This window comes from Acartia tonsa, chromosome 14 (assembly GCF_053477335.1).
Source record: "Acartia tonsa isolate MP-2025a chromosome 14, ASM5347733v1, whole genome shotgun sequence".
In the NCBI taxonomy this organism is placed as follows: Eukaryota; Metazoa; Arthropoda; class Copepoda; order Calanoida; family Acartiidae; genus Acartia; species Acartia tonsa.
In genome coordinates, this window is record NC_137273.1 from 5,575,070 (window position 1) to 5,588,221 (window position 13,152).

Consider the following 13,152-nt stretch of genomic DNA (forward strand, 5'->3'; position numbering starts at 1 on the left):
CTTGTTTTATTCAAAGTGATTCTAAGTTGAGAAAAAAACAGCAAAACTAATCGTTGTTCAAATTTTTTTGCACATTTCTAGGAACAATGAGACTGGAATTTTTACTGGTACCCAAAGTTCTGTAATTTGTTTGCATATTGACTTTGGGCAATTTTACTACATCTTGATTGGATTAATCTAACAGTAATTTTAATTTACAGAAGTGGTTATCATTTGGAATGTACATCCGTTTATCGTCCTTTGTATTATCCCTTAAGAGACCTTGCAATGTCGCATATTTATGTGCTATCCTAAAAACCCCGGTGAATTATATTTTTTTTCTTCTAAATTGTAATTAATTTTCAGATATTGTTATTATGGTGTATTAAATGTTATGTAGTGTAGAGCATCGCTAGTGTACAATAGTGAACAAGAGTGGTGGTGAAGACTTGTGTACAGATAGATAACCAGGAGATGGTGGTGTACACTAAGTGTATAGGTAAGTATATAATACTTGTGTACAGATAGATAACTAGGAGATGGTGGTGTACACTAAGTGTATAGGTAAGTATATAATATTTGTGTACAGATAGATAACTAGGAGATGGTGGTGTACACTAAGTGTATAGGTAAGTATATAATACTTGTGTATAGATAGATAACCAGGAGATGGTGGTGTACACTAAGTGTATAGGTAAGTATATAATACTTGTGTACAGATAGATAACTAGAAGATGGTGGTGTACACTAAGTGTATAGGTAAGTATACAATACTTATAGATAGATATATAGGGTTTTCATTGCTCGACAGGTAATTTGCGCTAAAGGACACAAAATTAACTAAAACCTTTTAAAGATATCAATACACTTTTTCGATGTTTTTTTGTTAATTGATATCTTTTAATAAAACTATTGCATAGTGTATTAGTTAGTTCAAATATACATATATTTTCCAAATTTATTATGTAATACTTTCCTACAGCCTGGAATTTGAGTTGACTTTAATCTACTTTTCCCAATTTATGATTTTGTATCTGCATAATTTTAAAAATTAGTGATAAAAACACACTAAAGTTAAGACCCATTAAACCCAATAGGCAGAAGTTTAAGGTTAAAGAAATAAGTCCTTTTCTTGAGTTTAGACAATGGGCACTTATTTTAGATTAATAAGATTTGACTACTTTTCTGAAGCTTTGTTAACCTGAAGAAACTCAGTGGAGTTGTACGCCGTTTTGTCGTAGGAATCCATATACGTTTCAAAATATATTTCCTTCCATACCCTTATGTGTAAACAATAATCAATTCAAAATCCCAAATTGGTAAATTGTTATGGCTTCTCTGTAAGAATAGCAAACGCTTGTCGTATAATTTCATAATCCTTTACAATTCTTTTCTATTTTAGTAACATTATTTTTAGTAATGATCATAAAGTACACAAGTTTAAGCAGCTAAGATTTAGAAAAAAAAGATTTAAATATTTAAGAACAAATAAGTAAGATGCATTATTGGAAATTGAAAGAAAAAAGGAAAAGAAGGAATAAGATAATATAAAATGTACATTAAAGTGTATTACTGACCTAAACCTAGACCTACAGACAACATTAATGAATTGTAGAGTTGATATGCTATTAAATTATTCTTTCTTTTTACATAATTTAGTTTTTATATTGTATTTTTAGTAGTAAAATCTTGTTTCTTGTAAAAAATATTTTAAAAGAAAAAATCCGGTGAAGTCACACAAAGTACTTTGTTGATCACTCATAACCCTCCTCAAATCTATTATTAAAATGATTTTAAAATATGGGGGAAAGTGATAATTCTTTGTTTGTTTGTTACTCTAGTTCAGGTTAGGTAATATAAAATTATATACATACTTGGTAGCCCCGCAGGGTTAGTCAACTAGATCTGAGGGTAAGGCATAGAAAAAAATACCCCTCCCCCTTTTTTTTAATCAGTGCTAAACAGGTTTTTTTTAGTGATTTCAAAATTCCATATCTCATATTTGTAGGTGTGCGGGATGGCGTCTATTGGTGGGACTGGTCCAGCCCCAGCAAATAATAATCCAGCCATACAAAACCAGAAACCAGACCAGGCACAACACAAACACACTGTGAATCAATTCCCAGTATCGCTGCGAAACCGATTAATATTCAGTGGATTAGAAGCGGTTCTCAGCCAAACTAAAAAAATTGCACATCATATTATATCCAGTTTTATACGAATATAAATTAATGAACAATCATAATATTGAAATCAGTTTTGTTAGCCGGTGCTCGATGTTAAAATAACTGGTTTTACTCTTATAAATGTACATTTTTATAACCGCGGAAAGCTGTTTATAATACGATGCAATAAATAAAACAATAATTAAAAATCTGAACACTATGGGTTCCTTATCTAGTTGTTTATAAGATGTATTAGACACTCTACTAGGATAATTTGTTGTTGTTTTAAATGCAATGTTTCATGTAAATGTAAATACTCAAAGATCTGTATGATACTATTATCAGGAAGAGAGGGGATATTGTGAGGTAAGATAAAATTGGTACCAAAAGCAAGAGTGTCCCAAGTTTTTTATATGGTGGGGGGGGGGGGGGGTAAAAATTTTTTAAGAGTGGGTAATTTGTAATTGGGGAGGGGGGGGGGGTGTAAAATGGCGCGCGAAGCACGCCTAAATTTTTGTTTACCACCCCTTCAAAATTTTTTCCCCAGGGGGTAAAATTAACTGGAGGGGGGGGGGATTATAACCCTCCTTAAATCTGTTGGGAGGGGTAAATTATTATCATTGGGGATGTACATCAAGCTGTTGTTTTTTTGAATCTCTACAATATTTCAAAAAAATTTCACAGCAGCTATTACCATTAAAACACATTTCTTTCCTTACATTGAAATAAAATTATTGACAGGCGGAAATTTAAACAAATATATACATATTGAAATAATGGTGAACCATGGAACGAGACAAATTTTAGCAAAGCTACTATTTAACTGAAGGTCCATTTCTTTAAATATAACTTAAAGATTGTAAAGAATACATTTAAATAAATGTGTTAATTAATTTAAGGTATGAGCTCATAGAATGGACGACAAATTACTTTTTCTGTAGATTAAAATTATTTGTGGATAAGTTGAGTGACTGCTAGTTTGAACAAACCAATCAAGAATTAATAAAGGTTCCCTAGATATTCACAAATTAGACAACGTCTTTTTAATATTACCTACCTCCCCATTTGTTACTATAGTTAGTGTCTTTATTATATTAAATTAAACTTATCTTGTTTTTGCTTAGCTACATGTGGAAACAATTGTCCTTGTTCTGAAACATTATCCCCATCCTAGCTATAGTACAATAAGATGCAAGCACTGAGATTCAGGGAAAAATGTGGCAGACTTAAAATGCACAAAATTTAATAGGGCAAAATGGGGAGTAATAGAAAATGTAGCATTAGGAGAAACTCTGGTTTGGAAATACTTTTTGTTTTTGTAGCAAATATACTCTTTAATTTACCTCTATTGGTTTTTCTGTCCTATAATACCCCTTTTGCCTCCTGAAAAGACACGGTTGTTCTATTATGTGCTATTTATGCTATTTTGCATTTGACATTTTTTTTAAATTTAATAAAAAAATTTCTGAGGGGGGAGCTTTTAATATTATCTTAATCTTTAAATTTTTAGAAGTTAAACTACATGGTTAATTTCCTTAAAAATTTAAAAGTATTGATTCAGCAGTTTTTAGGCTCTTACTGGACGGCCACACACACATAAATGTTGAGATTTAAACGTCCCTAGTTTTTTCTCCCTTAAAGAATAATTTTAAGCTCCTCTAATTTTTTTCATCTAAAGTTTGAGAGTATCCTATGGAATGGATGGAAGTAAAATATGGAATCTAGGTCATTCTTGCACATTTCACCCTCCCTTATAGTTTAACATATGGTCTTTAGCTCAAGGATGGAGGGATCATTCTTGCACATTTCAGCCTCCCTTATAGTTTAACAAATGGTCCATAGCTTCCCTGTACAAATACAATATTCTAAAAATCAAAAAGCAAAACCAGGAATTTTATAGAATTAGAATATGGACGGTAAATCGATAAATACCTCTAATTATAATGAACAAAGTCACCCTTCCTGTAATTTGAAATTATTGATGAATAAGTTTGAACTTTGGAGGCTTAAGAATTTACAACCTAATCAAGATTTAATAAAAGTTTAGGCTAACGAATGAGATATAATGTGTATAAAACTTTGGGTACCACTGTAATTTACAGTCCCCCACAAACTGCAGCAGATGAAAATATTGACGAATTGCTTGTTTTTGCTTCGCTACCTATGGACACAGCTGACCTCTATAGACCTAACTTTTAGAAAACTTTGCAATATTTGAATACAAAATATTTAACAGAAATCTTTTGCTAATTTAGTTGAAAGATGAAAATTTTTTCTATATCTTACTTGATATCTGAAAAATGATGATTATTTTATACTTTTATATTTAACCTGAAAACATCGTGGTATTTATAAAGTGGTCACAACTGATTTATTATAGGTTTGAAGAGCTATTTTGACTAATGTCTCCGTTGACAGTATGCCCAATATTAAGCAAGGTTACAATAAAAATGGAGTGTAGTTCCTTACGTGGCAACGCCTCTAAAGAGGCGTTTTTATCGTGTTTTTACAGTAAATTTTGTTCTATTTCTAGCCCCTTTGAGGGGGATCTAATCCTGCGGGGCCATCACCTAATCTAACCTAACCTAAAATAACCATAAAATGTTACTGTGAAAATACAACGAAACGCTCCTGAAGAGGCCGCGAAAGGGACTATACCTAAAAATATAATATATATCAAAGAATAATTTTCTTATATTAAGACATTTATTTAGAATTTAAGTAGTTTGATTTATTGGTTTAAAAGTTTTGACACTACTAGTTTTTATCAGCTAAATTTAATTCAAACACAGCACAAATAACGTGGTTAAAAACTTTGGGTACCAGTGTAATTTACAGTCCAATGTCACCTACCTTACTGGGTAAATATTAAACTGAGATTATTATTTTTAATAGAGGAGAAAATTTTCTACCACCGAACTGAAAACTGCATTGATGTTTGCTAAATATAACCTAGTTTATCATAAGTTTTATAATGCAGCTACTCTTTAGATTAATTAGTTTCACTTAACAATACATCTTTTTCAGTCATAGCCTTTCTTAACCCCAAAAAGACGATTTAATAGTATGTGGATAAGATAAAATTAGTAAAAGTTTATTAAAAGTAAATGAATTGATGTACACCAACAATTATATAAAACAAAATTACCTACTATATAGATTAAAATTATTGGTTAAACAGTTTCAATACTGATAGTTTAAACCAACCAGGTTTTTGAACCATTAGTTAGAAAACTCGTGTTTATAAAACTTTGGGGACCAGTATAATATAAAAGTCCCCCTCCTACTCCTGATTTATTTCGATTTTTTAGCGTCTAATGAAAGTGTCATTGCTAACTTAAAATTGATATTTTGTTACAACACCAAACTATTACTAGATACCTAAATCTACAACCTTTTCTTATGCCAATACTTTCAAAGGCAATGAAGAAGATTGCTTATCTTCCATTATTTTATCATTCCTAATGATAAAACTGAATCTAATTTACAATTGTGTTTGTGTGTGTGGTTTAGAATTATCGAGGTGGTCGACCCGGCCAGCCACAAATCAACGGACAAATTAACCGGCCAGGCGGCCAACAAGGACCGCAGGACCAAGGTACAGCCATAGATAGTTAGATAGACAGATAGATAGATAGATAGATTGACAGATAGATAGATAGATATAAATACATAGATAATTAGATAGATAGATAGATGGACAGATAGATAGATAGACAGATCAGATTGATTGCTAGTTATTTGAAATTTTCTAGACTGATTGATAAACAAAATTATATATTAATAGAAAGATAGATAGATAAAAATTGAACTTTAAACCAATACTTATAATAAAAACTTTGACTATATCCCTAGTTTTCTTTTAAAGAAGTGGGGGTGGGGAAGTGTTCCCCTTTCGTTTTATGAGAGAAAAAAGAGGGGATAGATTTTCTCTAGAGCCGACTTATCATTCGAGGGTAGAGGTACTCTCGTCAAAAAAAAACCCTTCCATGAAAAAATCTATAAGAAGCTTTATTGTATTGGTTCAGCAGTTAGTGAGTTCTTTAGGATAGACAGACATCCTATTACTTTAAAACAACGTTTTTTTCTAAAAGACTTTGTTATAGAGGTAAAACCAAATAATTAACTGAAATTCAAAATTAATTAGGGTACGGGAGTGTCCCCCCGCAAGGTTCAGCCCCGCAGAGGAATCCTAACGACCCCGTTGTTAACGGCCGAGGAGGCACAGGTCAGATTTTAAACATATATTTGAACAGGACAGCCACAGATTAAAACTAATAGTCATAAAGAAATATTCATACTTTTTTTTTTTACATAACATTATTGTTTTTTTTCATTTGAAAAAATTGTATTAAGACATGTAATCTTCAAAAAGTTTTTCTGACACCTAATAATTTTAAAATGTCTTATTTTTTTAGAATTTTAATTGTACTTTCAGTATACATGAAGAGATATTTAAGTTGTTTTTGAGCTTAGGTTCATATCTTTAAATTCCATACAGAAACAAAAAGTATATTTAGGTTTTTATGGGTGTTAGTTTTTTAAAGTTTAAAAATTGACATGAACTTTTAGTAATTTTCTAATATTTGTGTCAGGTGGACCTGGTAGTGTAGACTACAACCAGGGCCGGGGCGCTGATTATCAGGGCAGACAAGGCGATCCTTATCAAGGTCAGTGCATTCCCATTTTTGTTAAAAAATTAAATAGATAGATAGATTGATTACTAGAAAGGTATATAATCCTATCCTTTAGAAGCTTTTTCCCCAAGTTTTTTTTTTAGGGGGGGATGGTCTAACCAACAGTTGATTTAGTTTGTTTATCAGTATTTTGGGTTCGTTATTGGGAGGAGAGAGGGGGGGGGAGTTCATAGACGTCCAAGGGGGGGGGGGTAATGAGGCGATTACCCCCCCATTTAAAATTTACCCCTACCCTGGGAGTGCCGTAGGCACCCCCAACCATTTAGGAGGGGGTATTTACCCCCCCAAACAATTTTGGGGGGGTAAATACCCCTCCCAAAATAAAAAATCTCTAATAAAAAAAAATTTTGCGCGCTTCGCGCGCATTTTTAATACAATTTATTTAATAGAATTTAAATTAGCCCCCCCAAAAAATTTTACCCCGGGGGTAAATTTTGGGGGAGGTAAACTAAATTTACCCCTGCCAACAGATTTCAGGAGGGGTAATTACCCCCCCCCCCAAGCAAATTTTACCCCCGGGGTAAAAATTTTTTTGGGGGGGGGGTAAAAAAAATTTGCGGCGAGCTTCGCGCGCCATTTTACCCCCCCATAAACAAATTACCCCCCACTTAAAAAATTTTTACCCCCCCCCCACAAAAAAAAGCTTGGACGCCCCTGGGGGAGTTTATATATAATATCCCATTAAAAGATTAGCTAAGAACCATGCCATAACCATAAAGTACATCCCCTTAAATTTTTCTACTTCTTCAAATTAAAATTATTGGTCAAATTTTTTTCACATGCTAGTTTTAACTTAACCCTAAAACTTTGAGAATCCTAATTTTTTTAGCCAACGATTAAGATAACATTGCAATAAAACTTTGGGTACCAGTTTAGTATCCTCTTCCTCCCTGGATATTCTAAAAACTAATGATTCTTTCCCTAGGGGGAGGAGGAGGCCGTGGTAGACAGTCAAGACGTGATCAATTAGGTTTAGAAAATAACAAAAAAATATTTTGAATTAGTTTAACTACTTGCATCATCGCATCATCTGACCTCCAACTTATTTCTTAAATTGTTTTGCTTATAATCTTGTAAATTGTATGGGTAGGACAATGGAAGACAAAGTATTTTCTCCCTGTTTTGATATGTGTATTTGTTAGCTTGTAAATAATCGAGGGATAAATGGTTGTAGATTGAATTTACCGTTATAGATTTATTTACAGTTGCGCCCCTTACATTAGTGGGAGTGTAGTAAAATAGCCTAATGCAATCCAAAGAATTCAATTTGAAAATAATAGCCTGCAAAAAACACCTTGTCCAAGAATTCTGGGAGGATTTAATTTGTGAAGTGGTTATCAAAATTTTACTGGACAAACAAAACACTTTACTATTTTATATAATAGGAGAAAAAAAAACAATTTGTTATTTTTAATTTCTAATAGACCGAGGAAATCCTCAGTACGATAACCAAGGCGGTTACGGCGGAGGTGGATACGGCGGTGGACGAGGCCCTCAGCAAGGAGGACCAGACGCCCAGCAGCAGGGCGGATACAGCAGGTCGCAGCCGGCCTCTATCCGGGGCAGCCCGGCCAGCGGACGACGGCCTCAGGGAAGAGGCGGTGTTGCTTCTAGGTAAATATAATTCAACAAATCAGACAAACAGATAATCGAACAGGTGAAATAATGAGTTACGGCGCTTTTAATATTTTTTAGCAGGTTGCGTAAAACTCCTATTTAAATCTTTGCAAATTACTTAAACACAAGATGCTTAGTCTGGACATACTTACATTTTATAACTTGTTTATAAGTATGCTTCGCTTTAAAAATTGTACTTATCAAGTTAGGATTCTATGAAAAAAAATCAAGTCATAGGATAATTATTTTATATGAAAATATTTTTTTTTCATATTATAATTTTTCAGCAAGCTAAATTTATAATTGTTATTGTTCAAATTCTATATTTAAGCACTTAATATTAAGTTAATCATAAATTTAAGAGACAGTAAAACAACTAAAGATAATTTTTTGTTTTATTCTATTCTATAAAATCATTTCCTTTATTGATTATTTTTTTACTACTTGATGGTATAAAAACAATTTGCCAAACCAGTTTTCCTTCATATAAAACATTGTTTATTTGTTTAGATCCTACAACAACTCTCCAACGGGGGGATATCCAGAACAGGGGCCAGGTGGACAATATCCATCTGACTACCAGAGAAATCCAGGTATAAATTAAAGATCAAAAGTAAGACAGATAGTTAAGTAATAATAACTAATAAGTTTATTTAGATTATTTGAATACAATAGATTTTGTTTCAATAAAAAATATTGAAGTGTCTCTGCAGACAAAGTAAAATTTCTCTATTTTAGGTGATATAGATTACGACAGAGGCGGTACCATGGATCGCGGAATGGACCGTGGCATGGACCGCGGAATGGATCGCGGGATGGACCGCGGTATGGATCGTGGTATGGACCGCGGCATGGACCGTGGAATGGATCGCGGCATGGACAGAGGGATGGATCGCGGAATGGACCGCGGTATGGATCGTGGTATGGACCGTACCGGCGGCGGTGCTCACTTACGTTCACGCAGCGCTTCACGCGGTTTTCCTTCCACAGGCCCGGGACCAAACACACGGTCACAGGGCTACCACTCGCTAGATCGTGATCGGGACGGGTATGGCGGAGACCGAGACGCCTTTATGCCCATTGACCGAACACGTGATCGAAGCCTAGACCGCACAATGGACGGCTACGGTGGTGGAGCCGGACCTTATGGCGGTGGTCCCGTCGGTGGTGGTGTCGGCGGCACCGGCACCTACGGCCGTCGTGACCGTTCCCTAGACCGTGGCCGCGACACAATGCTGGACCCAGACGACGGCCTGTACACGGGCCGCGATATCGGCCCTATGCATCGCAGCCGCATATCGCCGAATCCTGCCTCGCTGCAGCGCGATACCTACATGTCAGAGCTGCAGAGCACCAACACAGACCTGCAGCGGGACCTGGCCAACCTGAAGAAGGAGCTGGAGCTGACCAACCAGAAGCTCGGGTCCAGCATGCACAGCATCAAGACCTTCTGGTCGCCAGAGTTGAAGAAGGAGCGCGCGCTGCGCAAAGAGGAGTCGGCAAAGTATGCACTCATGAATGACCAGCTCAAACTTCTGAATTCTGAAAATCAGGTAAAATAGTACTATTATATCTAGTTTGAATAGAATTATTTAAGAATTATATTAAGTTTAAATAAGTTATGAATCGCTTTCCGTCAAAATAAAAAATCACTAAACATATCAACATATAGTATCAAGTGTAAATTTGATCATTAATTTCTTTTTCAAATTTCAAATAAATGTACTTTAATCAAATTCAGGCACTCTCGTTTTCAATTATCTGCTTTTTTTTAGCAGTCAAACTTTAAGCTGAGAAAAGAATGGGTGAATTCTATCAAACATATTTTAAATTTTAAAAACTTATATTTTTAACCTTATTCGACCTAACCAAACCTAAAATCAGTAAAGATTATTAAGAAAATTATCATCAAGAAAGGTTCTTGTTTGTTTGTGGTTCATAATTAGTATGAATAAAATTGCCAAAGAATGCCTATCTAAATTTTTTTACAATTGTATAATGTAAATTTATTTTTGTTTAGAAACAAGCCATGTTAGTTAGACAGTTAGAAGAAGAAGTGGTGAAATACAAAACAGCAGTAAACCATACAAATCCAGAGGTCAGATTAACATTTAAATCCATCCATAAATCTCTACTCTATAGTTTGTGTATGTCCGTATGTCCTTGTAAACAAATATAATATGTATAAAACAAAATACCCCGTTTTACGCATTTAAATGATTAAATCTAGAGGTTGAAATGCTTACAAAATTGCTAATTTTACCCAACCAATCAAGATTTAATCAAATTATTAAGAAATAAATGAGAAAACGTGATTCTAAAACTTATAGTACCACTATAATCTATAGTCCCATGCCTCCCTGCAGTATCTACGCAGTCTACAATTGATATTCAATCCTAAAAAGTTATATGATTAAAAAAACTTCCAATTATAAGTCTGTATTAGAGTTAAATGTTTTTTTCGTCTTAAAAACTATAGTTAGTTTTTGCTGCGCTTTTAAAGGACGAATTACTACATAATAATTGAACTTGTTAAAGAAGGAAAACGTACTATTCTATTAAATATAATATGATAAAAGTTTTTATTACGTAATTATGTAATGTAATATAATATCTATACTAACTAGACAAGAGATACAATTCATTCATATTATTTATTTACTTTCTACAGATATTTATAATACAAGAGAAATTATATCCATAGTAGCACTATTGTAACAATTATAAGATAATAACATTATCCACTAAAGCGAAGTTAAAAAAAGGAACTAATATAGAGTGGCAGTGCTTTAATTATTTAATAATAACTTTAAAATTAAAGGAGGAAGGAGACATTGCGATGTTTATTACATTAGTCCCAGATGTTTTATTATAACGTTGACTCATTGAATTTTGATTGGTTGGTTCAAACTAGCAATGTCTAAACTTTTCAACCATTATTTTAATCTCGTTGGGGACATCAAAGTGTCGTCTGTTGTCTTATTCCTTAAGATCTCTGATTCATATTGATTTAATGATCAAAAATCAATATTTATCGAGAATAATAAGATGTTGTGATGAGATTTTTATTTCGATATAATAAAAACAACAAAGTTTGACATGTATTATCGAATCTTAGTTTAAAATTAAAATTTATATTGTAGGTGAAAGCCCATTTAGAAGCCTTACAAGTAGAAAATGATCATTTAACAAGAGAAATTGCTATCCTCAGAGAGACTGTTAAGGTTGGATATTTTCTCATCTTTCTATCTAGGGTTATACTATCTATTTGTGATTACATTTATCTATCTATCCCCTTCTTATCTCTATATGTATTTATATATCTATTTATCTATCTATCCCCTACTCAACTCTATATGTGTTCATATCTATTTATCTATCTATCCCCTACTTATCTCTATATGTATTTATCTATATATTTATCTATCTATCCCCTTCTTATCTCTACATGTGTTCATATCTATTTATCTATCTATCCCCTTCTTATCTCTATATGTATTTATATATCTATTTATCTATCTATCCCCTTCTTATCTCTTTATGTATTTGTATATCTATTTATATATCTATTTATCTATCTATCCCCTACTTATCTCTATATGTATTTATATATTTTTTTTATCTATCCAACTATCTTTACATCAATCTATTCATCTATCAATGATACATCTATCAATGATTCATCTATTGATGATCTATCTATCCATTATCCATCTATCAATTCATCTTTAGATCCATCTATCTATCTAGGAGCTTGAGATGCGTATTGATACCCAGAAGCAGACCCTGACAGCTCGTGATGAGAGCATCAAGAAGCTTCTGGAGATGCTGCAAAGCAAAGGCGAAGGTAGAGGTACATTTTACGATTTTCATTCAGAGTAAGTATAAATGCGATAAATGGTGAAACATGAGAAATAATTCAAAAAAATAACATAAAAAACATGAACAAAAATATCAACAAATAAAATGGCATTTAATGATAAAAGTACAGATTTTATGAAAAAAGTTTGTATATAGTAAAATTGTAAAAAAACTTCTTCATTCCTTAATTGCTTTAATCCATTACCTATTACTATTAGGTCATGTAATGAGAAAACAATAAAAAAAGCTTAAAAGTATAAATTCAAAATATACTTTTATTTTGTTTTAAAAATGTTTTTCATGGCCTTATCTTTTATAAAAAGAAGAGCCAGTATATACTGATTTTTTTCCAGAACTAAATTAGGTATTAAGCTATAAAAATTGGAAAGAATTTTAATGAATAAAATAGATTTGAAATCTGCATAAAATTTTAAGGATTTTTTATAAAATTCGTTTTTTATATAATTCATTATTTAAAAGCGCAAATCCAATTTAAGTTTATAAATTTTGACCAATAGGATAGGTGGATTGGAAACTACCTGCGCTCTAATTGGTTGAATGATGTACGTCACTTAAGCTTCTCCAATCAGGGCGCAGATAGTTTTCAATCCACCAATCACAGATGTCAAAATTATTTAACTTAATTTGTATTTGCGCTTAAACATAAAGAATTATACAAAAAACGAATTTTATAAAAATTCCTTAAAATTTTCTAAAAATTCCTTAAAATTTTATGCAGATTTCAAATCTATTATATTCATTAAAATCCTTTGCAATTTTTATAGCTTATTAGGTATATTATATTTTGTTTCATTTTTCCTAGTTAATCAGAA

The 13,152-nt window shown here is 32.6% G+C and overlaps 1 protein-coding gene across 31 annotated transcripts in view; it reads left to right on the plus strand.

Annotated features, from left to right (window-relative positions):
• The first annotated feature begins 343 nt into the window (after positions 1-343).
• brp (ELKS/RAB6-interacting/CAST family member bruchpilot) overlaps positions 344-13,152 on the plus strand; it is a 144,722-nt gene continuing 131,913 nt past the window's right edge. For 24 of the 31 annotated variants that reach the window (XM_080148283.1, XM_080148266.1, XM_080148271.1 and 21 more), the window contains exons 1-12: positions 344-478; positions 1,988-2,071; positions 5,658-5,742; positions 6,292-6,372; positions 6,740-6,814; positions 7,767-7,811; positions 8,266-8,455; positions 8,969-9,051; positions 9,197-10,011; positions 10,479-10,556; positions 11,602-11,682; positions 12,209-12,311. In XM_080148283.1, coding sequence (XP_080004409.1) covers positions 1,997-2,071; positions 5,658-5,742; positions 6,292-6,372; positions 6,740-6,814; positions 7,767-7,811; positions 8,266-8,455; positions 8,969-9,051; positions 9,197-10,011; positions 10,479-10,556; positions 11,602-11,682; positions 12,209-12,311 — 1,711 coding nt within the window. In that variant the 5' untranslated portion in view covers positions 344-478; positions 1,988-1,996. Of the gene's footprint in view, positions 479-631; positions 674-696; positions 739-1,987; positions 2,072-5,657; positions 5,743-6,291; positions 6,373-6,739; positions 6,815-7,766; positions 7,812-8,265; positions 8,456-8,968; positions 9,052-9,196; positions 10,012-10,478; positions 10,557-11,601; positions 11,683-12,208; positions 12,312-13,152 lie in introns of those variants that run through there. The other 7 variants (XM_080148269.1, XM_080148282.1, XM_080148294.1 and 4 more) reach the window with 3 other exon arrangements.